The sequence below is a fragment of the Lissotriton vulgaris genome, chromosome 11 (assembly GCF_964263255.1).
Source record: "Lissotriton vulgaris chromosome 11, aLisVul1.2, whole genome shotgun sequence".
Taxonomy (NCBI): domain Eukaryota; kingdom Metazoa; phylum Chordata; class Amphibia; order Caudata; family Salamandridae; genus Lissotriton; species Lissotriton vulgaris.
The window spans coordinates 1,084,844,718-1,084,858,480 of record NC_141699.1 but is presented as its reverse complement, the minus strand read 5'-3'; the positions used below and the strand labels follow the sequence as shown (position 1 = coordinate 1,084,858,480).

Here is a 13,763-nt window from a genome sequence, read left to right as displayed (position 1 = left end):
AGTTCATAATTAGTAGTTTATATACAGGTACAGAATCTCTCCTGGAACCCCCACACATGCACATTAATTTTCCATCATTTATAAATTCAGAAAGAATATCCCTGAGGGGGAATGTTATTCCAAGTAAATATTTTTCCCCACTTGCCGTCATCTGCTACTTAAGAGTGGAGCTCCACATGAAGTAATCTGAAGCACTTTCTCATTTTAAACGTAAATGCGAGCCCCAATTGAAAGAAGAAGAAAAAAAACCTAAATCTTAGAGACTGTTATAAATTGGACCCACAGTTAACATTCCGATCAAACCTCCTCTAACCGTTGGGTGTGTAAGTAAAGTACGCTTTGCCAAACTGATCCCTCTGACACACATTTTGATTTTTGAATTGCAATCCCCGGTATGTGCAGCCTTTATCTCCAGTGTGTGAAGTTGTTTTTCCAGGTCTCTTAATTTAAAATGTACTAAAATGTTCAAGAACTGCTTCTTTTGTGTTTTTATTTATCCTTGGTGGAACGTCCTCTCGTTCATTAGGCTAATAGAAAGATCTATGGGGGCACGGGATACACAACATAGCCTTGCTTCTATGTCATTTGGAAACGGCAATAGTTCCCAAGTGAATTAATCATAACATTTCTCCTTTGAATCCATGTGTTTGTAGTCAAACACATATTTTTGGATATCCCCTGCCAGTTCGCCATTATTTTTATTTTATTCATAGCGACATTTGTTTAATTGTTCAGCCCGTGTAAACCTCTAACACATGAAAAATGCCAGGCCATCAAACTGGACACTAGAAAGTGTATAAAAATAAAAAAAAACATCATCTATGGAGCCACGGTCTGGAACAACTTCCCCGTAGTCATAAGTGTCACTGCAACGAAGCTTGGATTTCGGGAAGGGTTGAATACGCATCTCTTTAAATATCCCTATATGACAATGCAGTAACAGTCCAGTAACCAGCTGCTGCTCCTGTCACTTGAGTGCCTTCTTGCTTTTCAGCCAGAACAGGGCTCCACTGCCTTTTGACTAGGTTTGCGCTATACAGATCCCACATGCATGCTATCTCTAATAGTAATCAAACTCTAATTTCATGGCCTTTAATTCTACAACTGGTACAACTGTTGCATGCCTTAGAGATTTAGCACCAGTAATGTTTCCCAATAGGTATCAGACTCGTAAGTTCCCCATAATTATCATTGGATGCAAACTTGCCTAGCACGAGGAAGCTTTAATAACTGTTCAGGTTGGTTCTTACGCCCAGAATGTGCTTCATACTTTCAGTTTTCTTTTTGCCAACTATTTTTGAGTGTGCCTTAATTTTGACTTTTATGAAGAAAATAACTTTATTACAGATGAATACCCACCGCGCATGCGTTATTAACTGTTGTCTACAGTTTTAAACTGTGTATGGGTTTCTAATCCCCCCCCACCCTCCCCTTTTTCTGCCATACTTTTTGAATGGTCTACTCTATTACCCTGAGAGAGCAGAGTGCTGTAACTAGGACTGGTCATTTACTTTCAGTATAATAACATTGTGGCCCAAGACGCCAGCACTAGCTCAAACAGCTATTCCCCAGTGACTGCCATGGGACCCTAATAAAATGCTCACAGCCGTCCTCTTCTCAGTGGTATCCCCAGAGAGTAAAGGCACCTCTCTATTTAGCTACGGTCTCCTTTTTTTTTTTTCTGGTCACCTCGATCCGCCACCTTTTGGATGACCTAGTTTAAAAAAAATGTGTGTGTTGAAAGTTGTCATATTCTTTTTTTTCTTTTTTGTTTTGCAGGTCCCGGAGCCCAAAGATCAGAACTCTAAAATGATTAAAATCCTAAGTGGAGAGATGGCCATTGAGTTACACTTGCAGTTTTTAATACGGAACAACAACACAGACCTAATGATCCTCAAAAACACAAAGGTAATGATCTTCAAAGTACTGCTGCTGTACCTACCTGATATATCAATTTTACTAGTTAACACTGTGTGTAACATGATAGTAACAGGTTTATCTTAAGAAGGGTTCAGTCATTTAACAGTGCCACACTAAGTAAGGCTGAAGGTATTGTGAATATTCCAAATGCCTGGATAGAATGAGATATTAGCAACGCAGTTTGGATGTGTAGATGTCCTATGCTGGTTCTGCAGCTGTGGTGTTCTTGGAGATGCTGGTGGGGAGGAAAGTGGTTAAACTTTTTTTTCTCCATGTGGCACCAAGAGCGGGTAGTCACAATGTGTGTTCCTATGCAACCAGGATTACTGCTTGCAAAGCACAACTAAACCCTGACTTTTGGTGCTTTGGTAATAATTGTTGGGACGTCTTTTGGTTTAAAAAAAAAAACACTGTCCCCTTTTCATGTTCACCATGTTCCCTAGGTCTAGTGGAAGGATATGTGAAGAATCCTTATTGCAGATTTTGTAACAAGGTCTGATCTGTGCGACCGTGAGAGGTTCCATAGGCCTGTGAAAATGGAAAATATCTCTGTGCCAAGGTTTGGCGTAGAGAGCACACACCCATTTCTGACACCATCATTTTTATTTTGTGTTCCACTGCAACTTGTCCAGCAGTGCATACTACTGTATTTCATTCATTAAAGTTCCAAATGGCAAGGGAATGTTCCCCACTAAACCATTACACCGAACCACATAGAGTTTGTAGATTTCTGTAGAGAAGGATAACCTTTTTGTGTCACAAAAATGTTGATTCTTTTTGTGAGAAGAATGTAGTCTCTGTGCTAGAGTGAATGTAGAAATAATCGCGTGTGTAGCTCTCTTTGCTGGGGCTGGCTGCTCCACTAGTTTTTGAGGCCTTGGAGAACTATCTAAAGTAATTAGGCTGGAGTTCAGTCTTATTGCTTTATCTTTGGTGACCCCCTCTAGCTCAATGTGCCATATTTGATGTTTACTGGAATGGTCAACTTCCATTGGATTCCTGCTTAGTGTGAAAGGGGTCTTGTAGGGTTGGGGGAGGGGGGGGCAGCGGGGGGTAGGATTTATAAATCAGTCTCTTTGCTTGCCCATTTAGTCGTCTACACAGCCAGTGGTGGAAAGTCTAGTCGGTGGCATTAAGTCTAAATTCTTTTAATTGGCACGTTTTAGATGCAGAAATTATGCTATGTGCCCACAGCTAACAACACCGATGATTTGATAATGAAGGAAAGAAGTCTTGGGCCTCGTCTGCCAGCTCCTGACAGTTGATTGGCATTGACACACAGTGCCTCAGACCACCATTCCCCAAGTTACTTATAGTACCTAGAAATCGAGGCTATGTTGGCCTTTGGTAGCTGATCTAAAAAGATGCTGTGGGAGATGTTTACTTTTTTTAAGTTGTGACAATTTGAGGATGTACATTACACTAGTTGCTGCCTAATACCTGTTTACGTATGTCACTTGGTAAGCATTCAACACCTGATTTTGAATAGTTTGGAGTGTTCTGAAATACTATTTTGATTTTTTTTTTTTTTTAAGTGACGAGATTAGTAGGTGATAACTAAGCCCAATAATTGAAGCTTGTTACCTGTCTGGAACACATTGGAAAGTGTAGGAAATTATTTTTCTGCACAATCTGTGTGCAAGACATTTTCATGGCTTAATGGCTGTAAAATGCCCTTGCAGATCCTGGATATTCTGGGAATTTCTAATTAGCAAACAATAAGGAGGAATTCTGTTAGAACAAGGGAATTCATGGTATTTTGCTCTTTTGGTTTTTTGTGGTACTTTGGCTGTCACTTTAGGATTTGGTGGAGCTCAGTAGTGTTACCTTACACAAAGTTATTTTGAAGGTGTTCAGATGAAATCGAAATGTCAACCGAGGTTTTTGCCTTTGTGGACGTTGGATATGGGACATGGTATGTTAGATTCTCCATTTATGCTAGCAATGTCTGTTCCCTTACTGATATCCAGCAACAACTTTGTCAAATACTTGTTTTATTCTTGATTTTCTCTAGGATGCAGTACGGAACTCAGTCTGCCACACAGCCACTGTCATAGCCAACTCCTTCATGCACTGTGGCACAACCAGTGACCAGTTTCTCAGGTAATGTTACTGGTAACATTGTTTCAGGCTCGTGGGCTGTTGGTTAACATTTGTGGGCACTCTCAAGTGGAAGTTCCCCAGGGCATTTTCTGTTCGGTGCTCCTCTGTTCCTTGGGGACGTCTGGGTTTTGTCTGAATTGCATTTTTTTAGGCCGCTGCACCTTCTCAAACCATACATTGCTGTGGCAGTTGTCCAGTAGAGCACACATGATAATAGCAGACCATGCCCGAACGCCTCTGTTCTTGATCGCCAACTAGCGTGATTCTGGCTTCCTGCATACCTTGAGGCATTTCTGCAGAATGGCGATCATCTTTAGCTTTTTGAAATTTATAATGTATCCTCAAGAGTAGTTGGAGGTTTCACGTAATGTTTTTAAAAAAAACATATCTACATTAATCATGAAGGTTTTTTAAATTATTATATTTTTCCTGTTTTATAGAACTCTCCCTGAATCATAAGTATCCTGCTGCACAATTGCATATATTTCGTATTTTATTTGTTGCAATATAGTTGTCAATTTAGACATTGCCATTAAACCTGTTCAGCTATTTACTTCAGGCACGAGTGTCTTTGAACAGAGCTTCTGCTCATTTCATCTTTGAGAAGTTACATACAGACATTTTTTTACAACCAAGACGCATTGATTCTGCCTGCTTCAGTCCATGTAGAAGCCTAGCTGTCTCAAGCATAGTATGCACTGTCTCCATTCCCAGCATCATTTACAGGCTGGGGGACATAACCATGATCAAGAGTTCAAAATCATGCAGCAAGGCTCCTCGTGGCCTAGGGCTCAGAGGTGGTATCCCCCCTGCCCTGAGATCACCTCAGTGGCTACCATTTCGAGAGAGTTCTGGGCTTTCTGTCGAAGGAGATGAGGGGCTGACTAGTGCTTAGATATCGGCTTGTTTGCTGCGAGAGGGAAGAAGGGAGTTTGCCTGGTCTTGCAATTGCAGAAGTCTCCCATGTTCCTAGTTAATGGGACACCCATAGCAGACTCTGAGTCGGAGATTGAAGCCAGGAGTGACGCATGCTGAAGAGGGTCTTCCAGTCTTGCTGCAGTTTCCTGTGTGAACCATTCAAATTGCTGTGAGGTTTGCATCGTCTGATCAGGACTTCATTTTCTGTGAGGTTTACCTAGCCCAGTTGAAGGCTGTAACTGCCTTGGTACTGGTATCAGCCCATTTTGCCTCATCAGCCTATGGCAGCCACCATTGCAAGGATGACATCTGAATGAGTACTCGGATCACCATGGGACGTCGGATCCATACAGGGAGCCACATATGAGATAGATGTGGTACAAACCTGGCCGTCTGCAATAAATTCACACCAGAGTTTGCTCTATTTGAGTGCTAGGAATTAAGACCCGTCTCCTTTCCCACTGCTCTGTACTGCACTGCCAGAGGTAGGAACTCTGGCACGGATAGTTGAAGTGCCACAAGAGAGTTGTGACCCGGATCGCTACTGCATATGATGAATTGAATTGTGTAAAATTGACTACTGATGTGAGATTAACATTTTTTTTTCTTCTGAAATGTTTTGGCACTGTGTTGGACATTGAAATTGTCTGTTTGTTGATTGCGGAGTTCAGAACTTATCCCCCCACATTACTTCACTGAGAAGCCTGTGACTGGTCACTCTTGCTATCCTGAAAGTCAGGTAGGGTAAAGGGTTTGCAGAGCTATAGTAGGACAAGCCTCGTGGTACCAGTAGCAAACAAGCGTAACCACCACGTTTTGGACCTGTAGGCCTTATCTTCTGGTGGCCCCTGAGAGGGATCGTGCACATATGTTGACAGTTCCTGACTGGTTGTGTTTCTTTTGAGTTAGCTTGACTGCGCCTGATTGTTTGTGTTGCTGTTGAGCTTGTTAGACACAATTGGTGCCTGAGCTGGACTGGTTGTGGAACTGCTCATGGAAGTAGGTACGCTAACAGAGGGAAAGTGTCCTGCAGTGTGTGCATGCTTCCCAGCAAGTGGACATTAAGTGTCATGGTGTATTTGCCCATTTATTGACCGTAAGTAATGCAGTGCTTCTGAGATTGATATCTAGACAGTGATATATATCCTAAATGCTGATTTCAGCTATTTGTTTCTTTCAGAGATAATTTGGAGTGGCTGGCCAGAGCCACGAATTGGGCCAAATTTACTGCCACAGCCAGCCTGGGAGTAATTCACAAGGTAAGCGAAAGATTTCTGCCTGGCAGTATCTACGCAATTTGTCAGTCGGAGTCCTATGCACTAACTCTTTTGATGCCATTCTGCTGTGATCTGCTGACTTGTTTCTGTTCCCACTATCTCATCTGTACCTCTGCTTTCACCCCCACTCTTTCAATTAACGTTATTTACTCAGCCCCAGCGTAATCACCATGTCCCAGCCCTTACAAAGAAATACTTGTTTGTCTTCTTCTCTGTCAAACTGTTTTCTTCCTAGACCTCTTCTTGCAGCACTCTTTCCTCCTTTTATAACCATTCTCTTCTTACTCCTCTGCTTTCAGCTACCGCTCCCATGTAAACACTACAGCCTGTCCATAAACCCAGTGATTGCTTCCATATGTGATAATTATTTCAAACAATATGAAATATAAAACTCATACGTAAGTGGCTGTGCCAATATGGTGCCTAGAAGCTGGATCCCTGTGAAGGCTGTCGAAGCCACTATACCATGGGTACTCACAAACTTTCTCTAGGGGACCAAATTTACAGTGTGGTTTGTGTCTGAGGGCCGCACCAGTGGGGGCGGGGCCAGTGGGGGAGGGGGCGGGGCTAGACCAACCAAATAAAAACTGACCAGGAGGTTGATCACTCGTCCCTGCAGCGGACACCTTCGTCCACTGAGCCACCAGTCCCGGCATAACCACCTCTCTCTCTAGCTCTCTTTCTCTCTCTCTCTCCCTCCCTCCCCCTTCCTCTCTCACTCTCCCTTACTCTGTCCCCTTCCCTCTGTCTCCCTCCCTCTGTCTCCCTTACCCTCTCTCACTCCCTCACTCTGTCTCCCTTTCCCTCTCTCACTCCCTCACTCTGTCTCCCTTTCCCTCTCTCACTCTGTCCCTCCCTTTAGCTCCCTCCCTTTCCCTCTCTCACTCCCTCACTCTGTCTCCCTTTCCCTCTCTCACTCCCTCACCCCCTTTCCCTCCCTTCCTTTCCCTCCCTCCCTTTCCCTCCCTCCCTTTCCCTCTCTCACTCCCTCACTCTGTCTCCCTTTCCCTCTCTCACTCCCTCACTCCGTCTCCCTTTCCCTCTCTCACTCCCTCACTCGGTCACTCCCTTTCCCTCCCTTTCCCTCTCTCACTCCCTCACTCTGTCTCCCTTTCCCTCTCTCACTCCCTCACTCTGTCTCCCTTTCCCTCTCTCACTCCCTCACTCTGTCTCCCTTTCCCTCTTTCACTCCCTCACCCCCTTTCCCTCCCTCCCTTTCCCTCTCTCACTCCCTCACTCTGTCTCCCTTTCCCTCTCTCACTCCCTCACTCTGTCACTCCCTTTCCTTCCCTCCCTCACTCCCTCACTGTCACTCTCTTTCCCTCCCTCACCCTCCCTTTCCCTTTCCTCCCTTTCCCTTTCCCTCCTTCCCTCTCACTCCCTCACCCAGTCTCCCTTTCCCTCCTTCCCTCTCACTCCCTCACCCAGTCTCCCTTTCCCTCCCTCACTTTGTCTCAACTTCAGGGATTCCGCACTCCTTGATTTGTTCCATAATTTGCCTGCAGTAAGAAGAATTCACATTTATTACCAGTGTATTAGTATTAGGCAGAAACTATTCTTGAATCAAAGCTAATAGGGTCTTGAATGCAGTAGACTCAAGTGCAAGGGACTCTGCAGTAAAGCACATGGCACCCTCCTAAACTTCACATGGTTAAATATGAGTAAAGATAAGCATTTTAAAATTCGTAATGCTCGATGATAACTTTATCCGCCTACTCGAACAGGGGCCACCCACATTTAACCAACAACCCAGTTTCTCATAATCCATCATTCCATCTTTAGCCATTCCATTCATTCATCCACTCTGCCACTAAGCCATCTACCTACTCATCCATCCTTCTGTCTGTCCATCTATCCATCCATCCACTCTGCCATCCATCTTTCATTCATTCATCTATCCACTCATCCATCCACCCATCCATCCATCTACTTTTCTATCCACCCATCCCTCCACTCTGCCATCTAGTCACTCATCCTTTCACCAACTCATCCACCACCTTGCTATGCCATCCCATCTCATGTCCATCCACATATTAATCCCTTCATTCTCTCATCTTTCACCTGTCCATCCATTTATTCATCCACCCCTTTACTCTGCCATCCTTCCACCTGTTCATTCACTTATGCATTAACTCACCTATACATTTACCCATCCAACCCTTTACTCTCCCCTCCTTTCACCTGTCCGTCCACCTATCCATTTACCTATCTAGTCACTCATTCATCCATCCATCTGCCATTCTTTCACAAATCAATCCACCTATCAATTCACTCAACCTTTCACCCATACATCTACCCAGTCATTCATCCATTTATTCATCCACCTTTCAATATTCCTTCCTTCTTGCATTTACTCATCTTTCTTGTTTCCTTACTCCTGCTTGCGTTATTTATAAGCATTTGTCTGCTGAGTTTCAGGCAGAAGAAACCCCCCAAAAATCCCACTTCCAGTGTAACTGCAAAAGCGGGGGTTCACAACGCTCCTGCATGTGATATGTTTAAATGTTTGTCGGGCGCATGGTAGCATTAGATGTCTTGGGGCAATCTATACAACTGATGATTAATATCATTAAGAGATCTCCTGCTCATTAATGGCAAACAAAGGTAGGACGCAAGGCAATAGCACACATAATATTCAGACAACATTTGAAGTATAAGGCAGTGCGACATGGTGTGAATTTATATTTCTCCATAAGCGGGAGGATTTACTTTTTGTGATACACCGTATAAGATTTACAAAAAAAGATAAGGTGCAAATTAGATTGTGGTGAAGTTCCATCGCCCGGGTGGAGACAGCTTCGGAGCACACACACACAGCTGCACCGAGCGCATTAACAGGTCTTTAAAAGACCATTAATATGTTAATGAGGCTGTGTTGTTCTCCTCTTAGCGCCCCTGCAGCTCCACTCTAAGTATGGCCGGCCAGCCCCCACAGAGCAGCAGTCTCCAAGTCGCGCTGCTGCAACGGTACGATATCTGCAAGGTCCGCGGGCCACCAGGGAAGGCTTGCCGGGCCGCTGTTGGCCCGCGGGCCGTACTATGAGTACCCGTGCACTATACTGAAGACATGCACTCCAGCTACCTCACCAGACCCTAGTAGATGGCCAATACTGAACCTCTTTGCCAACGAAAAGTTTGGATACCTTTACTGTCAGAAACATTTCAACTGTTAAAAACTGTAGAGTCAACAAATTTATTTACCATGTAACTAATGTTTTGTCGTGGGAATTTAACACCTTGGCAACAAACCAACTGATCTCCTCAGTGGAGCTCACTGGCATACGCTTCAGTTTACAAACCTTCATTTGTTATGACAGTGGTTAAAAGTTTACATTCTGTGCATGGTCTAGTCTTACATCTATATCTTGCTAACACACAAGCTTGCACTCCTCAAGTCTGACAGTGCACTTCCGAGGTCCCCTACCTTGAGTTACATCACCTTTTACATCGGTCCTCCTGAATTCAGTACTATTGTATTACTTACTATTACTGTAGAAGATTTGAAATGCTGACCCTTGCTATTGTTTGATTTGCTTCTTGTGTACGTTGCTTCTATTTTATAACCTGCTGTATGTATGACTTCTTCCTCCTTGTGTTCTCATTCACTGTGTATCCAACTACTTCCAAAATCTTACCATCAACTTGTGTCCGGGCCCATGCACTTCTGTGGTAGATTAAGCTTGGAGTATGTGAGCAGTGGTGGGTACCTGTAACTGTAAATGTGAACTGCTAAGCAATCAAGTAAATCCCAGTGTGGATGATACAAATATATTGGTTTAAAGACTCATGTATTGCATACCTGCCCCTTTTTTCTGAAACCGTGTGGCTGCAAGATGACCTATAAACAAAGTGATGTATTCTAGTGAATTACGTTAGCGGCATTATTTTGCTTCATAGCCGTTTTCGCACCATGGAGCAGAAAATCAGTTAAGTTTGAGAATTTGACAAATAAGGACTGCAGGGAGCATGCTGTCTGTTGTGCGACCCAGTGGCAGCTGAGTCACATTTTTACCTCTAACAACAGACCCCACATTGACACGTGCCGTCTCTGTAAAGTCTTGACCCACACAGGATGATTTAAACTCCCAAACCTGAACACCTCCACTCCTGTCCATCCTAACCTGTTTCGATCTTCTTATTTATCGATGTAATTATCTACTTTGGATTAAACTTGTCAATGACCCTGAGAGCCCGGTGATTATTTTAAACTTTGGCATGTAACTTTCTTTTGAGGTAGCTCCGCTGCCTAGGGCCTGAGATAGGAGTTCATTGTGTATGCGGATGTTATGTTCCCCTGAGTCTCTGACTTGCTTCCTTCTGAATGGGTCGGAGAGAAAGTAGTTATCCTTTGGTAGAACCTTTTCTGATCAGCACCCACATTGGCTCATTCATTTGTTACTTTACATGTGTTCGGTGCACCAATAAACATCTTTGTTTCATGTGCCCAAGAACTAGAGTTTTTGAGGTAAGCCTTGAAGGGCTTTCTGAAGGGTCCCACATTGTGAAACAGTGTAAGGAATTTGGAGCAATCGCAGTAAAGCCTTTAGCATCCCTTGAGATGAGAGTTCAACTGTTAAGGTGCCCTGATGCTAGGGTACACAATTCCATACTCTCAATGAGGTGGGCCAGGGGACAGCACCAGTTTCAGGCATTTGTTAGGACACCATGGGTCTGGGTCTAGCTGGGTAGCTGCCCTCACTGTAGGAAGCACAGCCGTTCCACATTGTGCTTGACGAGTGTAATGATTCCTGTTTATGGTGGTCCCTGGTTGGATGGGGACTGTAGTTCTAGTGCGAGGTGCATGGCACACTCTGAGCTATGTCACTGGTAAAGGGCGGGCCTTTGGTCTGTTTTTTATGTTTTAAACCGCAAATGACGCTGGGTCTCGAGTGCTTTACAAGCTTTAAAGTGTTGATGCAGTGGTAATACCAGAGTACGTCAGAAGCAACTTACAATACAGCACTATTGAACTGTACTTTCGTTTTCTTTATTTACAGGGTCATGAGAAGGAAGCACTACAGTTAATGGCGACCTACCTTCCAAAGGACACGTCCCCGGGCTCGGCCTATCAGGAAGGTGGGGGACTTTATGCTTTGGGTCTCATCCATGCCAACCATGGAGGTGACATCATTGACTACCTCCTTAACCAGCTAAAGAACGCCAGCAATGATGTAAGTACTTGATGGAAAACTTCAGTGTACTGGGTGAGTCTGCTCCCACAAAGGCTGTAAAAAAACCTTTTCATGTGCTGCATCCCTCAGACAGATGCTTTGAGAAGGTGGATTTTAGTCTTTTGTAGTCACCAATCACTCTGCTAGTCGACCCTTTTTCCACTAATGGCAGGATGCTTGCTCCGAACTTGATCCATGAAAAGTGCTTCACTTTTCTGGTTACCAGCTGAGATCTAAATCACTCTGCTAAAATAGCTTCCTCCTTCCCCCAACACCTGGTGGTGCCATTTTTACTAGCTATGCTGCTAACTTTATATTCATTATTGGAGACTATTTCCATATTTTTGATTCCACTTGGCGTGCACTAATAAATGCACTTCCATCCCAAGTAGTGTTTTGAGAAACTTAAAAAAGTAAGTCTCTTATCTTCAAAAAAATAAAGCAACATTGTAACACGAACCGCCATTCCAACTTCATGTACCATAAAGTAATTTAGATATTTGCTGCTTATCCTCTGAAAGCCTTTGTTAGAAAGGAACATACGACAGCTGAAAGATTCAGCCTAGCTTTTGCCTAGGATGTGGCATTGAAACAGCCTCTTGGATGATGGTGCAGGGGTGTTCTTTGACGTCGGATCGTTCTTACCGGAGCTGTTCGGGGGAAGCCTTAGGATTCAGTCTACAGGCGTTGTCCAGAAGGGGTCAGCCTACGCTTGAGTTCAGCATCACCGGGGAACCTGTTCTGGATCGGTCTGCCACCTGGACACAGGCTGGAGGCGTCTGGTGCAGAGTGGGCAGGACTAGCGTTTCCGGAGTGCACCAGAGTCCTTTTAGGTAGATTTCTCTTGGGGAGATCCTGCCCTCAGGAGTTCTTGTCTTTATCAAAGATCTGGCAGTCTTCATCCGGTCCTGGAATTCGATTCCCTCAGGAGCACTGCACATCCTGGGAGAGGAGGTGTGACCCCTCTACCCTGGATGTGCTTTGCCTCTGGTCCCCCAGAGCAGGGGCTCTTGCCCCAGGGGTCCAGAAACGAGTGGTGGTAGGCTGCCTAAAGCCTGTGACCACACCAAGGTTGGTAGGTGTTCTGGGGGGCAACTCTGAGGTGCACTCTGAGTACATGTTTCAGTAAATCCAGCACTGGCATCAGTCCTCTACCAAGATTGGCACTCATTAGCCTCTGTAGCCCTGAACCATAACGGATTTGAAAAGAGGTAGCAGGAATTCTTTCAGCTCTGTCATGTAAGTTACATTGGCATATTACCTCAGCTGCATGCCATTACTTTTTTGATGTGCAGTAGCTTTCAAGCTAGAGGTGTTAAAATTTTCATGAACATGCTTTGGATTCTAACCTTAAGTATTAAAAGGTTGGCAGATGTGGAGTTTGGCATTGGGGTACCTAATTGACAACCCAGATTTGATTGAAACAAACGCGGTGTTGCATGTTCCTCCTTGTAGAGCAATTGTAAACTCTTGTAGAAGTGTACAGCAAAGTGCAAAAAAGTGAGAGTGCAGCTCAGCACGTGAGTTCCTAAGTTGTTTACATGGAAAAGTTGATTTTTTTGTAATATTCTTTTTGTGTTTTAATTGAGAACACTATTGGTCTGAAACATCCAATTTAATTCTACAGGTCACCACAATTTGCCGTGTGGAAATGTTTTTAAAAAGCTGAAATTGCTCGGTAACTGGCAACTTTTGAATTATGTTTTAAAGGTGACCATCATACCTAATGGATATGATTACTTGGATTTTCCTGTCTTGTAGCCAAATTCATTATAGAGGACAGTCCTTTCATGCTGACACCATAAACTAAAGAACTTTTTCATATTGATAATGGCGTAAGATTAAATGAACTGTAATAATAAAATAAGAATATCCCTTTTTATTGTTCCCTGCAGATTGTGCGACATGGTGGCTGCCTGGGCCTTGGGTTGGCAGCGATGGGCACTGCACGCCAAGATGTGTATGACCTCCTCAAAACAAACCTCTACCAGGATGATGCAGTCACGGGTAAGAATCTGGATGACTTGCTGCAGCCATGATAGGTCAAAGAACTATTCAATGTTTGCCCAAACTGCTGTGTCTGATTATGGTACTATGGAGCTTTTCTCAGTGGGACTGGTCCAAGCCAGAATGTGCAACTCTGCAAAGTCGTGCACTTTTTCTAGCATTTCCCATTACAGGTGAACTGTAGGTCAGATAGAGATACACTGACTTCAGGGCAGCGGCCAAATAAAGGTTACCGGTATTTTCATGTAACTACACTTGGCAAATGCAAAAGATTTATCCAACGTTTAGCACTGGCTGATTATCCCCGAGTGCCTCCTCTCCTTTATTTAAAATGTGAGTATTGTGTGTGCAAAGCAGATTTCCTTCA

The 13,763-nt window shown here is 43.9% G+C and overlaps 1 protein-coding gene across 1 annotated transcript in view; it reads left to right on the top strand.

The window, feature by feature from the left end:
* PSMD1 (proteasome 26S subunit, non-ATPase 1) overlaps positions 1-13,763 on the top strand; it is a 241,841-nt gene that overhangs the window by 26,628 nt on the left and 201,450 nt on the right. Inside the window, exons 9-13 of the mRNA XM_086944562.1 lie at positions 1,780-1,908; positions 3,935-4,023; positions 6,122-6,200; positions 11,216-11,389; positions 13,285-13,396. Of these exons, the coding sequence (XP_086800688.1) occupies positions 1,780-1,908; positions 3,935-4,023; positions 6,122-6,200; positions 11,216-11,389; positions 13,285-13,396 (583 nt within the window). The remainder of the gene's footprint in view (positions 1-1,779; positions 1,909-3,934; positions 4,024-6,121; positions 6,201-11,215; positions 11,390-13,284; positions 13,397-13,763) is intronic.